General features: G+C 38.3%; 1 protein-coding gene across 2 annotated transcripts in view; it reads right to left on the reverse strand.

The window, feature by feature from the left end:
- SLC26A5 (solute carrier family 26 member 5) overlaps positions 1-20267 on the reverse strand; it is a 50098-nt gene extending 29831 nt beyond the window's left edge. For both annotated transcript variants that reach the window (XM_075208744.1, XM_075208745.1), the window contains exons 1-6: positions 19939-20267; positions 16060-16251; positions 12975-13114; positions 11765-11875; positions 6766-6950; positions 2966-3130 (exon numbers count right to left, since the gene is read on the reverse strand). In XM_075208744.1, coding sequence (XP_075064845.1) covers positions 2966-3130; positions 6766-6950; positions 11765-11875; positions 12975-13114; positions 16060-16214 — 756 coding nt within the window. In that variant the 5' untranslated portion in view covers positions 16215-16251; positions 19939-20267. The remainder of the gene's footprint in view (positions 1-2965; positions 3131-6765; positions 6951-11764; positions 11876-12974; positions 13115-16059; positions 16252-19938) is intronic.
- Positions 20268-27703: the final 7436 nt, after the last annotated feature.

The following is a 27703-nucleotide window of genomic DNA, read 5'->3' on the forward strand; positions in this document are numbered from 1 at the left end:
TAGTATCCAGGGTCTTTTTTATGAAGGATTCCACATTGTTTCACCAGATATTCTGGATGTATCTACATGTCCACCAAACATGGAAGATAACAACTTCGCCATACCCTCTAGTGCATTTATAAAAGTAAGATGAGCTTTATTTGCAGTAAGGTACCAGCCTGGAAGAAATTTGATGGAGTTGTCTGCTGGAGATAGATGGCCTTGCAATACTGTCCTGTATTTGAGACCAGGATGTATATTTACTAAAACTGCGAGTTTGAAAAAGTGGAGATGTTGCCTATAGGAACCAGAGTCTAGTTATTTATTTAGTGCATTCTAGAATCTGATTGGTTGCTATATGCAACATCTCCGCTTTTTCATACCCGCAGTTTAGTAAATATACCCCCAGGTTTCTGTTGGAAGATCGGCACCCAACAAAGCTTCCCACTTTGCATATGGTAGATATAGACCCAACTAGATAAGTGAAGAAATGAAGATTAAAGATGGAGATTACGCCTCATTGTCTAAGATTATTAGAGAGAACTGGCATGGCACATAGAAAGCCTTTTCTGTGATGCGAGATTATTTTGGCAAACCGATACAGTTCTGAGAGAGATGGTAAATACCTATGTCTTGTGGGTGGAGGGAAGAGTCTATTTCCTGGTGTAAGATCTCCCACTCTGAGAATGTTTAAGGATTTAAGTGTTGAGGTGGTGATCTGGAGTACAGTATCTACATTTTGTGGAATCAAGGTGATGGTGTGTTAGTTGAGCAGTCTGGCAGAGGATAGATAGACCCCACTCATTCTTTCCCAGACCATAGTTTCTCTCTTAACTCTGAGGTTTCCCTGCTTATATAAAGTTGATTATTTTTTTTTCTGGAGGGAAGCGATGTCAGGACTCACAATACCAACTTCAAATGCCACACACACCCTGGATTCAGAAAGCTGCATTTTGCTTTATCTGGTGCCAGTATGGGCAGAAGTAGTGAGCACATTGTACAGCAAGCAGTTCTTGACCTGCCTGTGACTATGTACTCTTAGGGGGGTATTCAATTGTTAGCGAGTTTGGAAGTTCGAGCGTGCAAAGTAATTTTTTTGCTATTTTACCTTATTTTCGAGCGCAAAAACTTCTCACGCAATTCTAATCTTTTTTTTTTTTTTTTACCGAAACGGTGTTATCGCGCTCCAAGCGTTTGTCAATGTTAAAGTATAGGCTGGCTGCGAACCCTTAGCGGAAAAAGCTATTCAATTGTTTTTTAACGCTGAGTGTGAAAAAGGCAAATATGCTGTTTTATCTCGCACCTCCATGGTCTGCTCAAAGAAAAAAAAAATGTATTACGTTAAGAAAAATATACATTAAACTGAAAAAATAGGTGTAAAAGTTCATAAAAGTAACCTAAAAACAGAAAAGTACTTTAAAAAGTGTATAATAATAATCAATAATTTTTGGAAATTTCCACCTTTAGAAAAAACCATAGTGGTGCATGTATTTAATCTTTTTTATATTATTTTTTTGTTTTTAAGGGGGGGGGGGGGGGGGTGGTTGTGCCAAAGTATCATGTTTTTTTTAAAAGCAAAATCTTTTGCTCCCCACTCTATTTAGTCTTCGCCCTAGTGCTGGCAGGCTATTGATGTGTGAAAAATTTGACGTAGGGTTCCCACTAATTTATTTGAACCAGCACTAGGCAAACCAGCCAGGGTGATAGCACTATAGCAGGGGGGGGGGGGGGGGGGGGAACGCAGTTTGGGTCCCACGGCCATAATGACTAAACAACCACAGACTGTTCAGCGCTGGCCTGGATTCCCTAGGGATTGTGGTCCGCTGAAAAATGTAAGCGGACCACCCCCCTAGGGACACCCAGGCCAGTGCGATAGCCCAGGGGTAGTAGGAAGAGCCCTAGTGCTATGTGTAGTAGGGTAATAAATGGGGATTTTGGATAAAAAAAAAAAATTGTTTTGTGGAACTACATGTCCCAGCCAGCCATGTTGTCCTAAATAGTGTGGGCATGCTGCTACTTGTCTAACTACAAGCACCAGCGTACCCATAGCACCCAGGGCATGTTTGCACTTGTAGTAGAACCACAAGTGCCAACATGCTCTTACACCCACGGCTGGCTGTGATCTGTAGTTCCACAAAGCAAAATGTTAAATAAAAGCACAACACCCTCATTCCAACCACAAATCTTTATTAAAAATAATAAAACCCCAAGAAATACAGTAAACACCCTCATGTACACCATAGATTTTTAATGAAAAAAAATAAAATAAAAATACTCACCATGGACGAAATCCTCAGTTTTATGATGCTTTACTTACACACACTCATTTACGCAAAGTCCCAACAAATATTTGTACCTTCGAAGAAAGGTCCGGCTTGCCCACTGTCCCACAAATATTTGTACCTTACAAATGTCCATGCTTGGCCAGTGTTCAAGAAATGTTTGTAAATTTCAAAAAATTGTTTTTTAAACTCCTTGTAAAATCTTTAATTCTGCTGTACAGGGGGGGGGGGGCATTGTTGCTTGCAGTGCTGGGGCCCTTCTTCATTGCAGTGTGGGGGCCCATTCTCTTGTGCAGTGCTGGGGCCCTTCTTGATTGCAGTGTAGGGGCCCAATCTCCTTTGCAGTGCTGGGGCCATTCTTGATTGCATTAATTTACTTTTATTTTTTTATAGTAAAATGAGTGCCTTAACCACTCCTCATTTCAAACTCGCTAGGACCAATAATAGAGCGCGAGGGGGTGCATGCAAAAAAACAATTGAATTGAGGGTTGGGGTTTTTTTAACGCATCTCGCTAACAATTGACCCATTTTACCCCCCTTAAAGCTATACTTAAACATAAATAGGGCATTCAAGTTGAGTTGTACATTTTCTATATAGTGTTATGAATCCCATTAAAAATGTTATTACAAACTAGATTAACTAGGAAAGTGATAGCAAACATACTGTGAATAGTCCAGAATGTTATTAGAATTAATTAACTTACATACATGACTGCCAGAAGACCACTGTATCTCTTTGTTTTAATTCCGAGAAGGTATTTCAGCTGAGATGTGAAAACGTGTACTGCTGCTGCTGTGGTGAATCCTCGTACCAAAGGTTCGGTCAGGTAGATGGCTACAAAGCCAAATCGAAGAATGCCTAGGCACAGCTAGCAAAAGTACACAACAATTAGTAAGTGTGTCAAGTACAATTTGTAAATATATATTTATGATACATTCATTTGCAACGGTTTTACAAAAACAAAACACCCCCCCCCCCCCACAAAAAAACGGTCAATAAGAAAATACTAAAAGGCTGAGGTGACCAATCCAAACATATCAGGGGTGTTTTTTAGCTGCAGTTTTCCACAGAGACAAATGGCTTAATTTTCATGAAGGATTTTTATCCTGAAAATCAGTAAATACTGAGCGGTTTTCTGGGTATTTAGAGGCCTGACATGAACTGGGAAAAAGGAGGATTTTTATACTTCCAATGAATCCTTTTTTCTGAGTCCATCTGGGGGACACTGCTACCATGGGGAGCTGGGAGTTGGCACTCAAACAGTTAATTATTAGTTTAACCTACAGACAGACTGCTCCCTTCTGCATCCTCCGTGTATTTATAAAGCCCCAAGGAAGGGTAAGACAACAGAGAAAAGAGCAGAAGGCAGTGTTCCCCAGATGGCCTCAGAGAAAAGGATTTATCGTAAGTATAAAAATCCTCCTCTCTGGGGGACACTGCTACCATGAGGACATCCTAAAGCAGCCCCCTAAGGGAGGGACCGCTCCAACAGCCTGGCATGCAAAACACTGCAGCCAAAAATAACGTCCAAGGACGCAAAAACATTAAACTCAGTAAAGGCATGGACAGAGGATCAGGTGGCCGCCAGAGCAGCACCCACTGAGCGGGTGGAATGGGCGGCAGTATGGCTAGGCAGAGGTCGATCTGTAGTCACATAGGCCTGCCTAATGGTGGATTTTATCCACCTGGCAATGGTTTGCTTAGTAGCCAGCCATTTTCTCTTACAAACCTGCAACAGCACAAAGAGGGAATCTGTCTTGCGAATGTCTGTTTATGCGACATATGTAAAGGGCACAAAAAAAAATCCAAGCATTCCTTGGATTGTAAGCCTAAAATCCATCCGGAACCTGGATAGCTGGGACTACGATCTCCTGATTCAGGTGAAACCCAAAACCACCTTAATTGAAAAGAAGGAACCATCCGCAGAACAGCCCTATCATGTGCGAGCAGCAAGAAAGGGCTCCAAGTTTTAACACTCTACGTGCAGATGCTATGGTCAAGAGACAAACCACCTTCCATGTGAGGAACCTGAACTCAACCGAGCTCAATGGTTCAAAGGGTGCGCTCTGAAGCATAGTTAGCATCAAGTTTAGCCCCCAGGGAGCTGTGGGTGAAACATAAGGAGACCCCCTGAAGAAAAGTCCGATACATGGACTCTCAGGAAGCTGAGTCTAAGAGCACAGGACAAACCATCTTGGAAAAAGGCCAAGAGACTAGAAAGTCGAAAAGACCCCGTGTGGCAAGAGCGGCGCTCGCACCACCTGATGTAGATACGTCAAATTCAGTGATAAATGCGGGCAGAAGCTGTCTTCCTAGCTCACAACATAACCTTTTGCCCACCAAAGACTTTAATAGCCACACCGTTAAGCTGCCACTTGCATGCCTCCAACACTTTTGGTACATCTCTGTTGATTTACATACGCCACGGCCGTGGCACTGACGGACTGGAGTTGTACCGTTGTACCCTGCAGAACTTGCTGTGGCACCTGGAAAGAGTTAGCAACATGACCTTCAATATCAGGACATTTATCACAAGCTCGGTTTCCTGAGGCGATCAGGTTCCCTGAAGGTGCAAATATAACACCACGGCACCCTACCCTAGAAGTCCTGTGTCTGTTGTAACAATGGTCCAAGACCATGTGGCAAAGGTACGGCCATGGACAGAAGATCCTTCATTAGCCACCAGCGAAGAGACAGACGGGATTCCTGAGATAACTGGGAATCCAAGTGATTGGTGGAGCATGTCCATTTAATCAACAGGTCCCACTGAAAGGTGCGTGAATGGAATCTCCCGAAGGGTAGAGTGTCAAACATGAAGACCATCTGGCCCAGAAGCTTCATGCATACTAGGATGGAAGGCCGAGGAAAGGCCAGATCCCTTTGCACAGAATTCTGAAGAGAGCACACTTTGGTTTCCGGAAGAATAATCTTTTGCAACATGGTATCCAAGATTAGACCCAGGAAGACCATCCGCTGACAGGGAGTCGGTTGGGATTTTGGAAGATTTATTATCCACCCATGTTGTTCCAGAACTCGAATCGTAAGAGAGAGATGTTGTCTTAGTAGCTGGTCCAAATCTGCCTTGATGGCCAGATGGTCCAGGTAAGAAATTATGCCGACCCCCTTGGAGCGCTCATTATCGCCACGATCTTGGAGAACACCCATGGAGCTGTACAGAAGCTGATAATGGGAGTCCTCCACCGTGAACATGAGCAGGGATTGGTGGCCTTCCTAAATGGGTACGTGTAGATAGGCATCCCGAATGCGGGTGGATGCCAGGAATTCGAGTGGTTCTAATCCGTTGCATCACTAATCTGATGAATTCTCTAATTCTGTAAGAAAATACTGCAGGGCAGCACACACTAAACCCAACTCCTTGAGCACTCAAATTACACTGAGGATGAAGGGGGTTGCAGAAAATAAATTATTATTGCTAAAGCATGTTAAAACCACTAAAAAGTATCTGAAGCACATATTAGTGCCATGAGGTTTTTTTTATAGTAATTACCGATCAGCTACAATGAAAAAGAACAATTAATGTAATGCTAAGTAGACAAAAAAGACAATTGCATATGAATTATAAAATAATGTATAATGGCAAACAAATTCAATTAGTGCTAATAATAGAACATGACAAAATTGCTACACATACTAAAGTGCACACCATAACTGTAAGTTAAAAAAATATCTTCGATTCTTTAAAATTTGACATAATCAATATACAAGAGTTTCTTAAAAGGTTTCCGATACCAACAAGGCAATTCCCTGCTAAAGAGGTCTACAAAGTTATCAAAACCGTTATTGTATTTAAAGAAACATGTAAGTAATATAAGAAATAAGTAAATGCACACTGAAATGTATCCATAAAAGTGACGGAACATGCGGCAGTTTAATAATATTGCTATTGTATATTCTTTCAAATAACCTGTCAGACTCATGGAAAATAAATCTGCCCATCACAAAATAAAAGGGATGAATATAAAGAAGGGATGGGCAACATGGAATAGCTGTAGGGCTCCAGCCTTCCAAGGTGCCACTCAGCAGTGCACTCCCTCTACCAGGCATGCTGCATGCTTCCCTGCACTATGCAGAAGAGGTCAGGTGGCGTGGAAGTTGGCTACTCCACGTTCTGATAAGATTGGGAGCTGCGTGGATTGAAGGCTTGGGGAACAGTCATGTGAAACAATATATTTTAGACCCGAAAAAGGGACCAGCTGCTCTATTCAATGCAAATATGTCATATCCACTGCCTTATGCATTTACTGTAAGTAGATGGTTAACCTATTTGACAAACAAAATAGCAAAGAAAGTTAAAAATAGGAGAATGCAAAACTAATCACATATCTGTGATCATATATCTGTGATTCGCTCTTTACACCAGTGTGCAGGACATCCAACTATTATAGCAAACTAAAAAAAAATAATCTACACAACAACAGAGCAGAATAATTATCAGACTGTGTACACTGCTCATTTACCAGATTATATATAGTAAATGATTACCTGAATTAGACCAGAAAGCAAAGTAATTGCAACAGCTACTTTTACTCTCATTGCATCTCTTGCTTCAATCTTCAATAGGAGATCTGTGCTGTTTGTAACATTGGTTTCCGCTATATCAAACATTTCATCTGGGGCTATTCTTACAGCAACTCCCCCAATCATTAGGCTGATGACTGCAAATGTACCTGCAATACAACCCATAATAATGTATCACTGTTACAACAAATACAATATAGGAGCGAAACATTTCTATGAGACCTTGTTTAGAAACAGATAAATGGGTAAGAGAATAGAAGACCAGAGAGAATCTGTCCAGCAGTGCACAACAACGAGCTTCACACACATAAGTGCTTTATGTAATAAAGATCCTTCCAATGTCCCCTCACTCATAATGAATTAAAGTCAGAATTGAAGCAAAAACAATTGTTCTCTCTACCTGTTTTTCAATTCAATTGGAGATAGTTTGTCCCTTTCCCTTTTTCCTTTTTTTTTTTAAAAATAATCTGGTTTATTAATCCAATTTCTCTTTAAAGAGTAAGTAAAGGCACAAATTGACATTAATATGTGACAAAGGCTGTGTATTAAAAAGCTGAATAAATTATATCTGAAATAACTGGATGGTTTATCCATAAGTATTCATTGTGCTCTCTCACAACCCTGCTGTACCTTACCATTTTAGAGGGCGGTGCCTCTCTAGCTGAACAGGAAGGCAGTGACTCACAGGTTTGCCCTGAACAGGGTGAATTGGTAGACTCATACATAGGGGCAGGAACAGTGATGTCACAGCAACTCAAATACCTGCAGACTCCGTTTTTTTATCTGATTTAGATTCCATTAGGGAGCTGCCATAAAAGTGTCAGAGGGACTTCAGTTATCTATAAAGGAACTGATCAGGTAATATTTTATTTCATAACGGAGTTGCATTGCACAATTCGATTGACAATATTTGTATTTAAAAAAAAACAAAACTAAAACCCCTGCATTTACATTTAATTGTATAAATAGAGCAGACTTTAAATATCAGCACAATGTATTAAAATATAAAGAATTATAAAAAACACAGCATGTTCTGAGCAAAGTTGGCAATATATCTAATAGAGTTATAATGTTACGCTTCCGTTAGATTTTTCTTATCTCAGTTGCCGCAATACTGTGAATACTACAAGCTAGGAATGAGAGTTTAAAATGTGGAAAATATTTTTTGCCAGATCTTTAGTTTAATTTTAGTATGGTTCACTGCTATACTTTTTTATAATTTTTATTGCAGGACCTTTTTTTGTTTTTATTATGTTTCTATGCACCAGTTAGTTATTGGGACTAATTACACTCAGCACTAGTAAAATTAAATTATTACTGCTGATGGGTTGGTTCCTTTGTAAATATAGAGACCAGGATACTAACATTCAACCTTCTGAACAAAAGACAGCAGCACAGGAATGCATCAAGGTTTTTGCAAAAGCTATTCCAAAATATTTAAACCGCTTTAAAACTTTGAGCACCATTCTACTGGATAACGTCTACAGAGCGGCCGTGGACTGTATAACAGCTTTTTATCTTCAGCACTGTACAGTGAAAGGATCATGTCTTTTTCTCTGGAGGGACTTTTCAACTGGAGAGCTACACGTTTATGGCGAGACGTTTCCATTTTGCATTGTACACAACTGGAGGTACATATTCAGTTCTGTATGTATTGCACATCATTGTAGAAGTCACCTTTTTCCTCGTGATCCTGGAATTAACTAATGATTTTATTTTTATTTATTTCCTTTAAGTATTTATATTTTCAATGAAACAAGAACAGAATGTGGTCATTAGAGGCCATTAAAATAAACATCATACATAAGAGTCTGGCTGAATACATAAACAAGCACAAATTGAGTACAAGTACAGTACAGTGCTAGAGAATACACAGAATTTGTGTTCCGATAACTGGCCACTACAAGAGCGAAATACAAATACAATTCTCTCACATGAAGCATGCAGGAGTGTATTTTTAGGGAAGGGAATAAAGGGGAGATAGTGGGGGGTTGGGAAAGGATTGGCAGAGACCAGAAACAGGACCCACAATGAACATAGGGCCCCCGTGGTAAAACGAGGATGATTTAACACAATAACTAAATCACTCTAATGGTTATAATTAAAAGAAAAGGTCCGAAACGCCCCGAGAAGGATCTGTTGGAGCAGGGGGGCAATTATAAATAAACCAACTAAAGACTTTTAATGTTGACATTTCTTTAATCCGTTTATATCAATACAATAGATGTGATATTTAGAATGGTTTCCAGTCTTATGCTCAGATATATATATATATATATATATATATATATATATATATATATATTTGGAATAAGCTATTTTAACATGATGTGATTATTTTTTTGGACAATGCTTTAGATTTTAATAAATCACATTGATCTTTACGGTTCTATGATAGTTACACAATTTTAGCACAGTAATCCGTTTTTCAATTCTATTTTTCTGTTGGGAGATCACATGCTCTCTATTGACAGCTGCTATATTTAGATTTTCTAGAGCCCAGGGAACATTTTTCTCTTTGTGATTCACTATCTATATTAAGGATTATTGTTGTGATGATTGACCCACATTTTGTTAAGCATTAGATCATGTTGATACTTAGACATTCTCCTGTAGCTTTTGCTGGTATAAGCCAGAATTATTTTACTCTATAGGACTGCAAACTGTACACATACACTAATGGGACAAATGCAGTGTATTGTTTTCGCCAAACATAAAGTTTCTATTTCTACCCGAAATTTCCATTTTCTCATTTGTTCAGATTATTCTTTCAGTGGTCTTTTGGGTCACTACCACTGACTGGTGGTTACAATAAAAGTGTGTATGTTAGAGAAAGGTTTCTCAAAGTAACAACTGATTGGTATCTCATTTAAAAAAGAAAGAAAAACAAAACAAAAGTAGGACATGGACAACTAAAACAGTCTGTATGCTATTTGTTAAATTACATCTCTGCAAAAATTGAATACTTATTTCTTCGTACATTTATCTAGAATGATAAATTCTGTAAATAGCCTTCGGAGGACACTGCAGTGAAAGCAGTAACAAAGTAATGAGCCAAACTAGTTCATCAATTAACACTTTCTGACTTAACAGTATAAAATACTACCTATATGTATTATAAATAATATATTTTGCTATATCATGTTACTTTGAATAACTGCTCTTTTTTTAAAAAAATCTCTGAACTTCTTTACTGCTGGCATTTCTTGCCTAATCTCAGAAGCTGTTCTAGTAGTGTAAAAAAATAATTTCTGGAGAGACAGACATCATCATCATCATCATTTATATAGCGCCACTAATTCCGCAGCGCTGTACAGAGAATTCAAGGGGAGAACATACAAACTCCTCACAGATAACGCCATGGCTTGGTCGGGAATTGAACTCATGACCCCAGTGCTGTGAGGCAGAGGTGCTAACCACTACGCCACCGTGCTGCCCACAATAATATGATAGTGGCTTACTGGTTTCATCAAGAGGATTCCTTAACTGATCAGGAAAATACACCAGTACTTTTTATGTGGGAAGACAGGACCTCTGTGTGGCAATGCCTCCAAAACATAAAACATTATACAAGTGTCGAGCCTGTCTAACTTTAGACCCTATGTTGAGTGGTACATGGCCCCTCCGTGTTTTGGCGGGTAAGCATCACAACTAAGTTGGCTGTAGCTAGTTTGACATCCGCTCTTGTGGTTACCCACTCAGCTAATTGTATTTTTCTCCATACAACCATTCATCAAACTTCACAATTTAGGAGTAGATGCTAAACACTTTTCTACTCCCTAGCCTGTTTTACATTGCATTATACCTTTTAGATTAGGTTGTTCTCATTTTTAAAAGGGCTTGCAAAGCTCAACCATACACAGCGGCATCCGATTCAAGCTTTGAGCATCTCGTTTTCCTGTCGTACCACTTGCACATGTTACAGGTCGAGTGTAAGTGTGTAAGTGTGTGTATGTATGTATGCTAGAACATGTGTTGCATTCAGGAGCAACTGTAAAAATGCATTTGTTTGTACAGTAGACATTAACATCCTAATAAATGTAGGTCATGGGAAAAAATATGATTTTTTTATGTCGTGTCATTAATGACTATATTATTAACAGGTAACAATTTTTTTTTCTCTGTGTATTCTGCTGGGACTTTATATTTTACATATGTATTGTATGTATCCTGCAGAGTATTGTGTCTGTCTGCACACGGCAAATACCGTATTATCCAGAGTAAACCTAGAGCCGTATTCAACAAGAGATGTTTCTTCAGATCTGTTTCTAGCTGAATACAGACATGCGTATGCGCGATTTTCATCTGTTGTTTTTTTTTTTAAATACAGAACACAATCTATTTGAGTGCCTTAATGAATCAAGCCTTATATGAGTAACAAAATATTTTTTCAAATATGTCATTGTTTTCTATTGACAAAAGAAATTAGATAAGAAATCTACAGTAACTAAAACAGTTAACTGAAATCACTTATTTTACAACCCATAAGTAGCCACTCTTATCAACACCTTCTGCCCCAGCAGCCAACATGTGTCATTATCCTGGTGAAATTAGCTTTAGCTATCAGTGTCTGGCTCATTACATGGCAATATGTGTAAGTGTTATCTGACAAGTGAGCATTATCTGGCCTTATAAAAAGCACATTTGTTTCAATCTGTTGTACCTGCTACATTACTCCACCTGCTGTTTTGTTGACTGTGGCGGCTCTGAAAGGCGTGTATAAAATAACACTAAACACTATCTAGATCATTTTCACTACAGTTTAAATGGCCATTTCCTCCGTTAATACACCTGGACAAATGCATATTTTGTATACACAAAATAACGATTGATAGGAGAATGTGCATCTTCATGAGGAACTGAATTCACAGAAGGTTGACAGCAAGGATTGAAATATTTATTATATGTGATGGCTAGTATACTAGGACAATAACACGTACAATTGCAAGCAAGCATGTAGTACCTATTGAGATGTGTCTTGATGTACCAAAGAAAGTGTACAGGAACACTGGATAAAATGAAGAATACAATCCAAACACTGGAGGGACAGCTGCCAGCAGAGCATAGGCTAAACCTGAAAACATAAACAGAAAGTAGGACATGTTCTGCAAACAACAAAATATTACTGGGAGGTTCACAGTATATCTTATAACCAAACTACCTATTGCATAAGGTCACCTCTAAATTAGTTCATCTTAGTCATTAAAATTAACACTTACCATTTAAAGCACAAAAAAACATTAGAAACTGACATATTGAAGTAGAAAGCGAACAGTTCTGCTTAATCAGACTATTCAGTAGCTACTCATTGAACACTGCCGTATTTCTGAAAAATTATCTAGAGGATGACTTCAAGAAGAAAAGTCTAGCAATGATGTACGGATTGTTAAATAATTATACATTTATTATTGAGTGACCAAAGACAAACAAAAAACAGAAGTAGCTAACAATAGAGACATAGGAAAATTTTATATATTTGATACTTTCGTTGAGTTGACTATCAAATGTTAATGATGTAAAAACAAAGAATAGTCTAGCTATAGAGTCAATAAATTGCCATATTTCATTATATATCATTTTGTGTTAGCATATAATCCTTGAACCTTGTTATTGTGGCAACTGTGGTCTTAAAAACTGATCACTGACTAAACCTGTCTATGGAAAACTAGAAGTGACACCCTGTTCATGTAAAACACTCAGCCACTGTAGTAAACAGTAGTAGGCAAGAAACTAATACACAGACTAAGGAATCGGAGTGCACGAGGTAAATGTATGTTTTTCTCTCTTCACAAGCACAATGGTGATCTTGTTCACATGACTCAAGTACATAATTTTATCTTTCTTAGCATTTGGCAGCACAGCAAATGAATACAGATATATAAATTAACTCTCCTGAAGCCAAGCACCTGGAATATATGTGTTTCGTATAGTGAATTAGTTTGGTAAATATTTATATTGACCACCTTTAATAATAAGTCACCACCCAATGCCGTTCTAGCTACTGCTTTTCTAGCAGTGTCTTAAATATTAAAGCAAAAGTCTTAACCGGTTAATATGGGCATCACCTGTTTGCTGTACCAGTTTAAATAAAATGTCCCCAAAGTGTGTGTAAGCCTGGTAATTTGTTTTTCTTTTTTTTGGGGGGGCAGGTATGTATATAATAATAGACCAACCTTGAGGCAGCTGCATGACTCCTGTGCTCAGTCCAGAAACGATGTCGCCTATGAGGTACTCCTTCACTGGATAACGTGGCAGCCATTTCAAAATAGGGAAAAAGCTAAAGAGCTGAGATTTTGCCTTTTTAGCAGTACATCTGTAACACAGAACATAAATGTATTAGCAGTGGAACATACCCTGACAAACAGATGCATTACCATTTTAATGACAACTTTACTATGCAAAATCCAGTGAGCAGCGGGAACCACGTTCTATTACTGTCTAAATGGATGCTTTACCATATGAAAACCTTTCTATAAGCAATATTTACAAAAGCACTACCTTTAATTTAGTTTACTCTGTCTCCCCACCCAATCTGTTAGACTACATCAAAACCTGTCAGCTAAAGGCTGAAGAGCCATAGGTTGGCAAAGTCTGAAGAAGGAGAACAGTTGAGCCAATGTTAGTCATGACTATTAACTGACCACTCTTAGTTTTTCAGGTAAGGAACTTTAACCAAAACAAGTATTTCAAAAGAAGAGTGCTGCAAGGCTGTCAGGACCAGACTGAGATCCCACGCAACCACTGGGGAGATATATGGAGGCTGCACATGCATCACTCCCTGCAAGAAGGTCCGCACTTCAAGAGCCAGTTTTCCATGAAAGAAAACAAAGATGGCTGAGACCTGAATCTTCACTAAACCGATTTTTAATCCCCCTTTCAGACTGCCCTGCAGGAACAGGATTAACTGGTTCAACCTGAAACAGGAGGTAGTAAACCCCTTCAATTCACACCTGGATATGTAAATCTTCCAAACCCTGTGGTAAATCCTGGACGAAACAAGCTTGTGCGCCTTGATCATGGTCTGGAGAACCCCTTGACTTGGGGAGGGGCATGGTTCGCTCCCTATGTGTGTGTGACTGCACTCACTACATGGTATGGCCACACCCCTACAGGTGGCACACCCCTGTATTACTACTGTGCACACACTGCTGACCTGATGGAGACTTTTTAACAATGCAGAGATGCCTTGATTATTTGCACACAATATCTATGTAGAGCAATCACTATGTGTTGTATAGATTTAAACCACGGCGGAGTGCAGAAAGAGGCAGAGTCTGTAAATAGCATTTCTCCCAACTGCTCCAATTACTGCAGGGCAGTCATGATGTTTCACAAAACAAAACCTTACCCTGGCTTTAGGGACAGTTGAGAACTACTTCTCCCTCTTCACTTCCCTGTGCAAACCAGTTAAGTATGAGGTAGGGTTAGGGAGAGCTAGGTTAGCCAGCTGCCACCCAACCCTTCCATATAATGATCACAATCTTGCAGCACTTGTACACACACTCCAGCAGCATGGCACTGCTAGGAATACACCCAACACATTTTTAGATCCAAAACCATGTGGCCATTAATATTGTATGGTATATACAAACACACATATTATTTACTTTATATAGCCCCAGCATTTTACAATATATACAAACCTGCCTGTGTGTGTGTGTATAAAGCTGTCAATATACACACACACATATTTTATACAACTCGTGTACTCAGCCAGACATGATTTGTTTCAAATTAGTCTAAAATGGCCTAATTGGCAATTCTAATTGCAGCATGTGTGAGCACCTTTAGATCTTTGAAAATTTCTAATGATTTCCTATACACTGTCATTAAAGGTATTAACTGTAAATTACTTTTGCTATTTTTATTTGTAAAAAGCATTCCCCTTCATATCTACTGTATATTGTCAGATCTACATCCTGTGGCCTCTGACTAATAAAGGAGTGTCTGATTAAATAAAGTCTCCATGGTTGTAGCAGATTATCAGTATGTTGTAGTATATATGTGCAGGCAATTACTGTTAATCTGCAGGGGATTAGCTGATGAAACCAACTCCCTCTACCACATGTTTTTATGCAGAATCACAATACACCTGTTGTATGTTTTCATATATTACTGAGTAATTTTCAGAAGACAATGGGTTTTATGCAACTGTATCCAAAGATAAAGTTCCCTTGTGTTTCTCAAGATAGCAGCATATAAGAACTCTTATGCTTCCACTAGCACAAGATATATTACATAACAACTGTTCTTCAATATGCTACACAAATTGTGTGATTCTTTGAAAGAGAAGGCTCCAGTGTCTTAAACAAGGGGTCTCTTCTTATACATTTAGGCTCCATTGATAGGTCTCATTGTGGCCCCTCATCCTTGCTAAATGTCCCTTTTACCCAGTTATTATAAATACCCTGCTCGCTGCAGTAATTGATTGTACAAATATAAACAAACACATACAAAGTGAAAATAACATACTAGTCAAAAAAGGAAACATAGGGATGTAAAACACTGTGCATTGCTATATAATACTTTATTTCAAGTGAGCTTAGTAGTATAAATTGAACAAATTGTGAGGGTCCATGCGGCCCACAGTGGTGACTGCATTTCATGTATTCCCTAAGCAGACACCATAAACAATAATATAATATGTTGTACACACAAAGATTCACACCACAGTTAAGCTGGGTACACACTAATGTCATCTACTTCAGATGCGATTTCTGCAAGATTTAACCAACGGCTGAAAGTCCCGATGAGCAGGCGGATACATGTGTACACACGCACATAGCTACACAATGTACCTTCAGATCTGAGCTTTTTATCGTCATAACCATTGGCTAAACAGATCATGACTCTGTAAATTCAATGGAGATCCTGATCGTGAGTGCATACACATTGCTGAATGAGATTTTCAAGTGAGTTTGAAAATATCGATCAACGATTTCATGTGCTTTGTAATGATAATTGTTCCAGGGTACACATTACTGTGATATCAGCCCAATCAGTCATTTATCGTCTGACTGGCCTAATAATCGGCTGAAAACACTGTAGTGTGTAGCTACACTTACCTCGGTTCAGACAGGTTTATAGGGTATGGAAAATTATTTGATACTTTTACTTACATGTACAATAATAATAAGAATAGATCGCCCTTATGTCGCTGGACAGGCCATAGAATGTTAATACATTAATAATTATCAGTGCTACTAAAAGGAGGGCTCTTAAAAGAAAAATAAAGTTACTAAAGTACAATATTCTCACCGGCAGGATTGTGCTATTTTATGGAGAATGGAGGTTGTCTCTTTCTTCCTCAGATGCAAATGTTCTTGTAGATATTCCTGGGTATATATTGGCCGCTCCACACAATACTTTTGTCTCTGGCAAAGACATTCATCTTCCCCTGAAGCTAGTTCCATAGCACATTTCAGGTCTTCGGTAAGTAACCGAATGTCACTGCAGAGTGTAACCAGATTTAGTCACATAACAATACGAACACTCCTCATGCATATTTATATTAACCATTATTGGATAGTTACATAGCTCTCCCATAAATTATATGGTAACTAAGATAAAATAATGGAGTCATTGTTCACATATTTATGGGATGTTCCCACTTGTTCAAGATAACATTTTAGGAAAAGCAAAATTCTATCTGAACCAAGAAAAACTTTTTTCTGCAGATGACTTTAGGTATATTAATGAGGGGATTGATTTAATTCCTAGCAGAGACAAGACTCTGGAAGAGGCAGCCATCCTTGATGTGTCAGGTTCAACATCCATACTAATGCCAATAGCATTCTCGGCCGATAAAGTGCTTTAAACTGTTCAAGAGAAAAAAGAATGTGCCTTATTTAGACTTAGGAACAAATCCAGCTACAAATCATGTTTCCATGCAAGGTGTACATATGCAATCTTTCCATACGCAGGGGAATATACTGGCAGCTTTTACATGTAGCATGCAAATACTGGGGAGCTTTATTTTAACAGTATGATTTAGAGTTAAGTTAGAAAGCACCACCTCCCAACTCTAAATATGTCCTCATATTTTACATTTGCCTACCCCCTTTTTGAGCAACATGGTTTTGATAGGGTACAAAATTGCACCTTCTATCTGGACGTCCTCCTAACTATAAATGACAATAAAGTGAGTTGTAACTGAAAAAAGTAAATACGTGATGACACTTGGTTGAATAATGTGTTTGGTATTAACTTTGTATTTGGTAAGACATACACATTGAAAATACACTATGAAGAGCAAACATTCCAGGTTTACAATCATTGTGCTGCTAATCATTTAATGTACACTAAGAGCAGAAAGTTGGGACACGTGTTACACGGGTGCTCAGAATGAGTTATTTCCTGTCATAAAAGTGTGACTGCCTACTTGCATGACTTTAATTAGAGGAAATACATATAAAGAGACTGCCTGATGCAATGCACATACATGTACATAGCTGCAGGAGAAGGTTGTAGAAGGCCTGAAAAGATTGCAAACAATAAGCATTACTAAAAAGAAAGCATAAAGTATACAAAGCTAAAGTCCAAAGGACCCAACAGAGCTAGTTCAATGTGACTCATGTAGCTAATATGAGAGAAGGGTGCAGGGGGCAGCAGAATGTTTTCGCAATTTTTGGAACTTGCATCAGTAAACAGGATCAGAGGTAAAGATGAAAGTGTAAGTTCTTCCATCTGCGTAGTTTAACTCTTCATATCCATGTTTTCGAGGATGAAGTAGGGCAAATGCACTTACTAATCTTGTAGCATTCACTAGGTGGGTCTGCAAGGTTATTTTACATGTGCCCAGTTAGAAGACATAGGGGTGAAAATAAGGAGAACGGACACCTCAAATCATTTGAAAGTACAACAGAATTGTATTATGACCATGTCAAGTTTTGCTGAAGGGTGTATATCTCTCGATCTCTTTCTCTAAAATAAATATATTTATCTTTAGAAGGAATGATGCTTAACTTGCATAAATGCACCCAACCAAAAAGAAAATGTCCCAGGACAATTACATTCAACTGTTGGTGGTTTTGTAAATGTTTATGCTCAGTCACTGCTTATGGCAGTCATCTATATTTTACCCCACTAGGCAGGCCTGAACAAAGACTTAAAAAGAAGCCTAGACCTACAGTACATTCAGCCACCTGTAGAAAAATCTGGGTACAAAAACAAAAGTATCAGGAAAAGGTCATTTACTGTACTTACTTATTGACACTGCACAGAAAAACAGGTTCTGTTCCTTTTTCAAAACCAATGTTTTGCTTTTAAGTAAAAACAAATTGGGTTTTTTCCAAGCCAATTCAAATATTATTGTCTATTCAGAGAAAATGCTATAGGCAATTGACTGGGAACAATAAACACTATTTAAGTCAATACATGCTTATCTCCTTATCACCATTACCAACATTTCTTAACTTGGCTCTTTGCCAAGAACATTTTACATTTTTGGCAGGTAAATTATCTAAGATGCCAAGCTTTCTACCCAAAACCTCATACCCATGTACATGTTATTATGTCTACTGTTTTCATGTATCTGTACTAGAATGATAGGCACTGCGGAATCTGTTGTGTCATATAAATGAACGATAATAAGAATACATTCATTGCAACATACACTTTCAATGGAACACCTTTTAGGCACTTTATACTTTAGAAAGCTAATTTCTATATATACACACAGTGATATATTGTATATACAGGTTCACAAGTCCTAATATCCACACACTCTTATAATTAGTTTAAGACACACATGATGTTCTACTTAGCAGTATTTTGCGGGTGCTGGAGGGGAGGTTTTAAATGACTAAAGAGTGGTCCTAAAATTATATTACGAAGGAATTTGAAGAGATGTTTTTACTCTTTCCACTACGCATTTTGCAATTACTGCGCCATGGTATTTAATGCACATAAGTTTTTGTGGCAGAGTGGCGTCTTACAGGCCCTTAGCCACTGGCGTTATGATGAATGCCACTGACACTGCATGTTGCTCACGTTTGACAGGCGGGGGTTGAGGAGTGCTAGCAATGACCCCATACATGTTTTTAGTAGCATTAATAACGCTAGTTAAAGCTGGTATTTTTACACTAGAGGGTAAAGGCCCAAAGAATGGGATGCTGCAGTGCCTTGAAATATTGACAATAGCAGGCAAAGAATGATTTTACAGGTCAGTTCTATAAACAAAAGTGAGAGAGCATATATGTATGCTCTAAACATAAAAATATGCAAATTAAAATACATCATAACTACAAGGTGTCCATACTCTACTAGTTAAGTTCTATTGTGTTTTGTAGCTCTGTGTGATATCTGATTTAGTGGCACGTATAGGAATTGTTGTTTTTTAGTGTCACCTACATCACACCAGGTGATTACTGATTTTTAATCTCTGTAATTGTCTATGTAAAGCTGCAATACATTTTTGTGACAGGAATTCTAAATCTAAAAACATTATATTGGAAGGAAAATGCATTAATTAATAAAATACTGTAATTAAAAACATGTAATTCAAGATAAGACAGTGTCTGTCTACTTCCACCTTCCACACATATATATATAGAAGGATCAATCTAAGAATATATTTAGACCAGCATAGCCTCCATAGCTGTCCACTTATAAAGAGATATGGCAAATACTTTTCAAGGTGAATTTGTGCGGCTTACAAACACTATACCCTTGACATAATAATATCATTAACCTTCTATGGGTGGCACATTGATTAGCATTGCTGTGGAGTTTGTATGTTTCCCCCCTCTCTGCATGGGTTTCAATAACTTTGTGCATTTGTGGTGTAAGTGATTAAACATTATCTGTACAATATTGCATTATATGCTTTTTATATAACTAATAAAATAATATTAATATTCCAAACACTTGGAAGTCAATTTTACAAGATGGAATGTCACCAAAACAGTTACAACACTATACTGCTAATCCCATATATAAAGCCTGTATAAAAGCAAAGATTACATGAACCTGGGACATTTAAATGTGATAAAAATAGACAGTAAATTATTTGTATTCCTAATTTATAATGCACTAAGGGTGATTAATGTTCATCTTACATCTCTGTCTTTGAGCTGCTGATAGCTGAAATATAACACGAGCACATGAACTAAAACAGGTTCATCCCAGTTCACTTACCTTTGTCACTCCCTGCGGTCTCCTTTCCTTTTATTGAACGCACAGTAGCTTTTAATTTCTTACTGTAGTTACAATTTAACAGCACCAGTCTCACTTCTGACTTGGGGAACTATCAGCTCCTTGAAATGTGAGAAGCTGCTGATAGCTCACCAGTACGCCTGTGTAAATGACTGAGATTTCCCGGGGGTTGGCGGGTAATGTAGTTCTCCACTAGTACACATACAGGACGATGCCTGCAGAGGAACTACATTCTCCATAATGCATTACAATCGAGTTAAAGGTTAGCCAGGGAGTAGGATACGTGGTCCCTCCTTCGTTACTTGTGTGATATTTGCAGGGGAATGCCTGTGGCTGTGTCACAATGACACGGCACCAACTGCTTCATATTGTTAACATAGCAGTAATAATAAACAGGAATATACTTTATTTAGATATACGCTTGAACAAAGTGTAATGTATCAATCTTTCAACAAAAGTAGGCATATGTCCATTTATTAATCTGTAATACAGAGTTTTTTTAAAAAAAATATTCATGCATATTATTACATATTAGATAACTTATTAATGAAATTGTCTCAGGATGGCATTACAGGTCATTTTAAATGGGATCCTGCTGAAGCCTCTCTGGCTTTGCTAAATCCCCGGGAGAAAGCGCTATGGGCATGTGCGTTGCCCTTTCTCCATTCGCCAACAGCGTTTGACTGTCAATGAACAGAAAATAGTTTTCATTTAGGAAGGAGTTCAACGCCAGGGTTCCCGGAGCAAATTAGTAAATTGCAGCAGTGCTTTTTCATGTGCGGTATATATTGAGGGATACCGCGGAGGGGTCATAAATAGACCCCTGTATTTGGTAAGACACATAGGGGCATATTCAATTGTCAGCGTTACTTGCAATAGTAACGCGACTTGTGCACTATTACCGTTATTACGGTACCTTTAACGCCGGCTTTCTGCTCGCACCTCAGGGAGCTTAGAATTACAGAATACCGGTAATGCTTTTGACGCCGCGAGAAATGTGGACAATTGAATATGCCCCTTAGGGTCACATTTATCAATATTCGTCAAAAATGAAAAATAGTTATCAAGACTTTTCGCATGGATAAGGATTGAACTATTTCTCAAATTGATTAAAATCCAACAAAGGAACAGCAGTTCCAATAAACTGCTGTTTCTGTGATAAAAAAAAATACTCACTCCGCCTCTTTGTAATGCGCTTGTTGGTGGATCTCCTCCTTGTCTTTTTCGTTCTTCACAATGCAATTGCGCATGTGCAGCTCAAAAATCTTGAGGCTGCGCACAGCAGTGAATGAAGAAATGAGATCATGTGACAGGGAGGAATCACATGATCCCTTCCCATACATTTGCTGTCCAGCTCTGCTCCAAAGAGCAGAGCTGGACATAAATGAAAAATGAAGTGTAGTCTTCACTTACGATGATGTACGCCAGCTGGCGTACATTAGCCTAACAAGTTTACGAGAAAAAAAAAAATCGGAACTTGCTAGACTGCGATAGGGAGCAGTCACCATACTATTGAATGGTGACTGCTCCTAAAAACGAAACAGAATGCAAAGCAGCAGATATCCACCATATCTGCTGCGATGCACCATTCATAAATATGCGGGACACTCCAACTTGCGTTGAAGTTACGATAAGTGTCTGTAACTTTCCTAACACTATTTCTTAAATATGCCCCATTGAAAAGCTACTACAAAAAGCGGAAATGCCAAGCTTACAATGACTGTTGAAAACTCTTTAATATACACTAAGAGCAGGAAGTATTACACAAGTGCTCAGAATGAGTTATTTCCTGAGAAAGAAGTGTTATTGCCTACTAGCCATATTCCTTTACCTCATTCCATGACTTTAATTAAGAGGGATTGCATTTATGACAATGCCTGATCTAATGCATCATACATGTACATATACTTTTTTTATTATCAAACAAAAATGATATACATATATTTTTCCTGCTAGATACGGATCTCCATGAACACATAAATCTTACATAACCAGACTCAAGAGTTGTTATTTTAAATCTGAGCTTTTACCTGCAGCCCCCAGCGTCTTCCTGCTTTGTTGTCAGATTTGTTTGTTATAGCTTGTAACATTTGTTTAAAATGTATGCTGATATGTTATTACAAATGCTGTCTCTTTCTTTGACTTATTACTGACTTTAAGGGTAATGTACGGCCCTTTTCAAGGTTAGAGGGCTGTACCATGTGGCCCCCGAAGTGTACCAGGTTGCCATTAAATAGTGTGAGGGACAAGGAAGTTGGAATGGAAATAAATATTGATGAAAGGTTTAGGAGAAGAAGAGCAGAAGACCTGACAAAGATGGCAAGCAATAAGCATTACTAAAGAGAAAGGATCATGTATACAAAGCTACAGGTTAGAGGACCCAATCTGACTCATGTAGCCCATATGAGTGAGGCTTGTAGCAGAAAGTTTTGTATTTTGCATCTACTTGGAATTTAAACAAATAAACAGGATGAATTAAAATAAGTGTAAGTTCTTCCATCTGTGTGATTTATCTCTTCATATCCATGTTTTCATGGAGGAAGGAGGCCAGATGCATTATCTGATCTTGTAGTGTTTATTAGGTGGACATGCAGAGTTATTTTACATGTGCCCAGTCAGAAGACATAGAGGTGAATAAAGAAAGTAGAATGGAATTCTATTATGACCATGTCAATTGGCCAGGTTTAGCTGATGGGTGCAGTTAGTACATTTGGGGGCATGTAGATTAAGATGTAATTTACGCCAAAAGCGTAGGTGTAAATTATGTTTGTAAAAATGACATAATTTATGTAGTATGCAGAGTATCATGTATCTTAATATATGTGTGTGAATAGTGTGCAAATTGTGTACATTGCAGTACATTGCAGTAATATACATTTAAAGCATATCTTATGGTAGGGGGTGGAAAAAGAATTATGCCCCCTGCACTAAGCTGATAGCACTAGGACTATTCCCTCACCCCCCACTCTGCCTTCTTTAGACATCCTTTACTTTGTAATGCAGTTTGTTATTAATTTTATATTCACGGATACTGTTTAAATTATTGTTAAGTTACTAATAAGTGCTGTAACATATGTCATTTCTTAATGTACATAATCTCCCTCAGATGATAGTATAATACATTAAATTGTATATCATACATACATCATACATAGGTTATAGACTTTACTTACCAACATTAAAGACCTCCCCTCAGGCCAGACAGCAAGTGCAGAGGTGGTCGTAGTGATGCAAATTGCATTATCAAGCCCACCTACGCCCACCTCAAAAGGAGTGCGTGGGATCCGAAGAGGAAGACTGCTCTTTCCAGGAGCCCAGGAGAATCTTCAAAATTTGGGAGTCTCCCAGATATTCCAGGAGAGTAGGCAAGTATGATGTAGATCAGAGGTATTTTACTAAATAATTGCTTATGTATTAATTGTAATATATTAACAGTTTTTCATATAGTGCTTAAATATTACGCAGTGCTTTACAGACAAAATGTAATCATTCACATCAGTACAGTCAGTCCATCAGTCTAGTGAGCTTACATGGTATATTCCTTACCATAAATACAAACACACCAGGGTTAATTTCAGCAGAAGCCAATTTACCAACCAGTATGTCTTTGGAGTTTGGGAGGAAATCCGAGCACACAGAGGAAACCCATGTACTCTCTAGGAGAACATACAAACTCCACATAGATAGGGTCCTGGACAGAATTTTTTCATGACACCAGCACTGTGAGATAGCAATGCTGACCACTGTGTCACTGTGCTGCCCAAATAAATTGTAAATTGTACTGAACAAATCTGCAGGTAGTTTAATCATTAGTTGTAGTTAAGTCTCTGGGAGACTTGTATAATTTCAAGAACTTCCATATTTAACCAAGCTGGGAAGAGTAAAGATCTACCTGTAATGCTGGCTACATGCAATAAATAGCTAAATTACTGGATCTTTACCCAAGTGTCTGGATCTTATTGTGCTCTTCCATCTACCTAGGTTGGCTGATGATCTGATGGAAACACCAGTGGAATTATCGATTGACTAGAAATTCTGTTTGCCATCTTTGGATCAGATTTTATGTGATGTCTATGTAATGTTTTATGTGGTCTAGTTTGTTTAATGAAATATGACTAAATTGAAAAAAAATTCATTCAATTTAAATGGTTGGCATTGGTTGTATTCTTCCAGCACACTGACTGATTATAGTCATCTTATGAGGATTCCTAGAGATCTGTGTTCTCATTTGATACTAAGGAAATCCTTACATTCAGAGTAAAGGCAGCACTTACACATGTTATTGATTAAATGGTTTCAGAAAAGAGATGCTGTTGCAGAAGTAGAAGTAGGAAAGTTATACACCGTGCATTCTGAAATCTCTGAGCTGGTTACCTAATATAATGTGAACTTTTAACAACAGGGGTTTAGCATTGGGAGCTGTTTTGTAAAACTGGTGAAAAGTTGGTGTGGGCCATCTACATTTTTCTTTGCCCCCATTTTCATACTTGATCTTATTGTGTCAAAGAAGTGAAATTTAATAATAAGAAACACCAGAGACAAGTGATGGTCCATTCCAGGGCAGATGGAACATCCAAGGACACATTGACAGCCATTAGCATCCGTAAGGCATAGGTACATTTTCAGTAGAGATGGGCGGGTCCGGTTCTCCGAGAACCGAACCCACCCGAACTTTGGGTATCCGAGTGCCGAGCTGAGCAGCTCGGTACTCTCCCGCCCATTCCGAATCCAAATCGAGGCCGAACGTCATTGTGACGTCGTCGGATCTCGGGGCTCGGTTCTCGCCATACTTCAACTTTATAAATACACGCCTCCACAGCAATCCATCGCCATTTGACAGAGGGAGAGAGCAGGGTGTAGTCATAGGCTAATTAGAGCAGGGACAGAGAATACAATATTGTTCTTGCAATTGCTCTAACCAAAATCGCTAGTGCAGAGAGGAGGATAGAGGTTTATTATTTTTTCTTCATATTTGGCACTCCCCAGCGCTTTTGGGGTGTCCCCCATAATTGTGCATAAATATTTCTGGCTGTCAAAAGTCATATCTGTCAGCAGTATCTACTAAATAATTTTTAGCACTCCTCAGTGCTTTTGGGGTGTCCTCCCTAATTGTGCATTAATATTTCTGGCTGTCAAATGTCATATCTGTCAGCAGTATCTACTAAATAATTTTTAGCACTCCTCAGTGCTTTTGGGGTGTCCTCCCTAATTGTGCATTAATATTTCTGGCTGTCAAAAGTCATATCTGTCAGCAGTATCTACTAAATAATTTTTAGCACTCCTCAGTGCTTTTGGGGTGTCCTCCCTAATTGTGCATTAATATTTCTGGCTGTCAAAAGTCATATCTGTCAGCAGTATCTACTAAATAATTTTTAGCACTCCTCAGTGCTTTTGGGGTGTCCTCCCTAATTGTGCATTAATATTTCTGGCTGTCAAAAGTCATATCTGTCAGCAGTATCTACTAAATAATTTTAAGCACTCCTCAGTGCTTTTGGGGTGTCCTCCCTAATTGTGCATTAATATTTCTGGCTGTCAAAAGTCATATCTGTCAGCAGTATCTACTAAATAATTTTTAGCACTCATCAGTGCTTTTGGGGTGTCCTCCCTAATTGTGCATTAATATTTCTGGCTGTCAAAAGTCATAACTGTCAGCAGTATCTACTAAATAATTTTTAGCACTCCTCAGTGCTTTTGGGGTGTCCTCCCTAATTGTGCTTTAATATTTCTGGCTGTCAAAAGTCATATCTGTCAGCAGTATCTACTAAATAATTTTTAGCACTCCCCAGTGGTTTGCGCTCAGAATGGATTCAAAGCAGTCCACATATGATCTGAATGAGCAACCAGGTTCTGTCACCAGTCCTGATGTTAGTGTTCCCAGTACGTCATCTGGCCAAGGCGATGTCAAACAACAGAGTGTTTTCAAATTAGTGCAAAAAACAAAAAACAAAAAAAAATTTACTGTATTGAAGCGAAAAAGAAGTGTAACTGAGCAAAAGTTAAGTGACGATAAAAAAAAAATTGCAAGCATGCCATTCTACACACGCAGTGGCAAAGAGAGAATGAGGCCTTCACCTTTGGCTATTAGTGGCAGATCCCAAAAAGTTACCCAGCCTACAATTGGTGCACAACTACTGTTACGCGTCAAAGCCGAGTTGCAAGATAACAGTGAAGCATTACAGGAGAATATTTGCTCTGATTCACAAATGACAACAATCCCTGTGGAGAGTCCATCCAACAGTGGGATGTCTAATCGTGAGCATTCTGCTGATGTGTGCCTTAATAGCCCGAGTGTAGCCGGTGATACCCAAATTGAGGATGCCACTTTGGAATTAGAAGAGGATGAGGGGGAGATTTGTGTAGGCGACGAGGGCGCTAATGATGATGTTGATGATTATGATGCAGACAGATACCAAATTGCCTTTCTCAATTTCTTTTTATATTCTAGATTATATAACGGCTGAATAGTTTTCTATTTTACTCCTAGTGGAGAGAGGATCTGATGCAGACAGATACCAAACTGCCTTTGTCCATTTCAATTTATATTGTACAGTATATAACGGCTGAATTTATTAGTATTTTATACAAGTGGAGGGGGGCCTAGAGAGACAGAAACCAAACTGGCTTTCTCCATGTCAATTAATATTGTACAGTCTATAACGGCTGGATTTTTTAGTATTTTATACAACTGAAGGGGGGCCTAGAGAGACAGAAACCAAACTGTCTTTCTCCATGTCAATTAATATTGTACAGTCTATAATGGCTGAATTTTTTAGTATTTTATACAAGTGGAGGGGGGCCTAGAGAGACAGAAACCAAACTGGCTTTCTCCATGTCAATTAATATTGTACAGTCTATAATGGCTGAATTTTTTGGTATTTTATACAAGTGGAGGGGGGCCTTGAGAGACAGAAACCAAACTGGCTTTTTCCATTTCTTTACATATTTAACTATAAGTGTAGGGTGTAATATACATTCAAAGACGATGGCTGCATTGCCAATATGCATAGATGGAGAGGAAGACAATCTGTTTTGTGTGTAGAATAGGCCTACCAACGTAGAATTAAACTGTTTTTTTGGATGATTTATTACCTCAACAATTAGATTACTTGTCTCTAAAACAGTTGGAGCACTAAATTGGGTTAATTTAGGCCCAAAAACATGGATTTTCCAAAAAAATAGCAAAACAAAACCAAACAAAACCAAAACCAAAACCAAAACACGCAATGGCAGTTTTGCAAAACCAAAACCAAAACCAAAACACGACGGTAATCCAGATCCAAAACCGAATCCAAAACCAAAACACGGGGGTCAGTGACCATCTCTAATTTTCAGTAATGTACTTTATTAGAAGGTAGTATTTGATTTAGTCCTTTCAGCTCTCCTAACTTTTTTTCAACTCAACATTGGGTTTTAAATCTTTTTAGAGACATTAGATTGGTGCTCACTAGCGTTCTGGCACTCATGGTACCACAATACTGCTCCGCTACAGAGTGAGCAAGTTACTTAAATGCTTCTTAAAAAAATGTAGTTAAAAGCAAATATATTATTAAAATCTGAACAAAGGGTTGCTAAATTGAATCACAGACATGACTGGAGCTATGAACAAAAAAAGCTTAAGAGTCCCTGGTGTTCTGGATGTACTGCAACTTGTACAGCCTACTCCAAGACATGAGTCTGCACAAATGTAAAGCTTAAGAACTATTCTCCTCAAGCACAAGATGTTTCGTCATGACATATTCAGTGGAAA

The sequence above is a fragment of the Mixophyes fleayi genome, chromosome 4 (assembly GCF_038048845.1).
Source record: "Mixophyes fleayi isolate aMixFle1 chromosome 4, aMixFle1.hap1, whole genome shotgun sequence".
NCBI classification, from domain to species: domain Eukaryota; kingdom Metazoa; phylum Chordata; class Amphibia; order Anura; family Limnodynastidae; genus Mixophyes; species Mixophyes fleayi.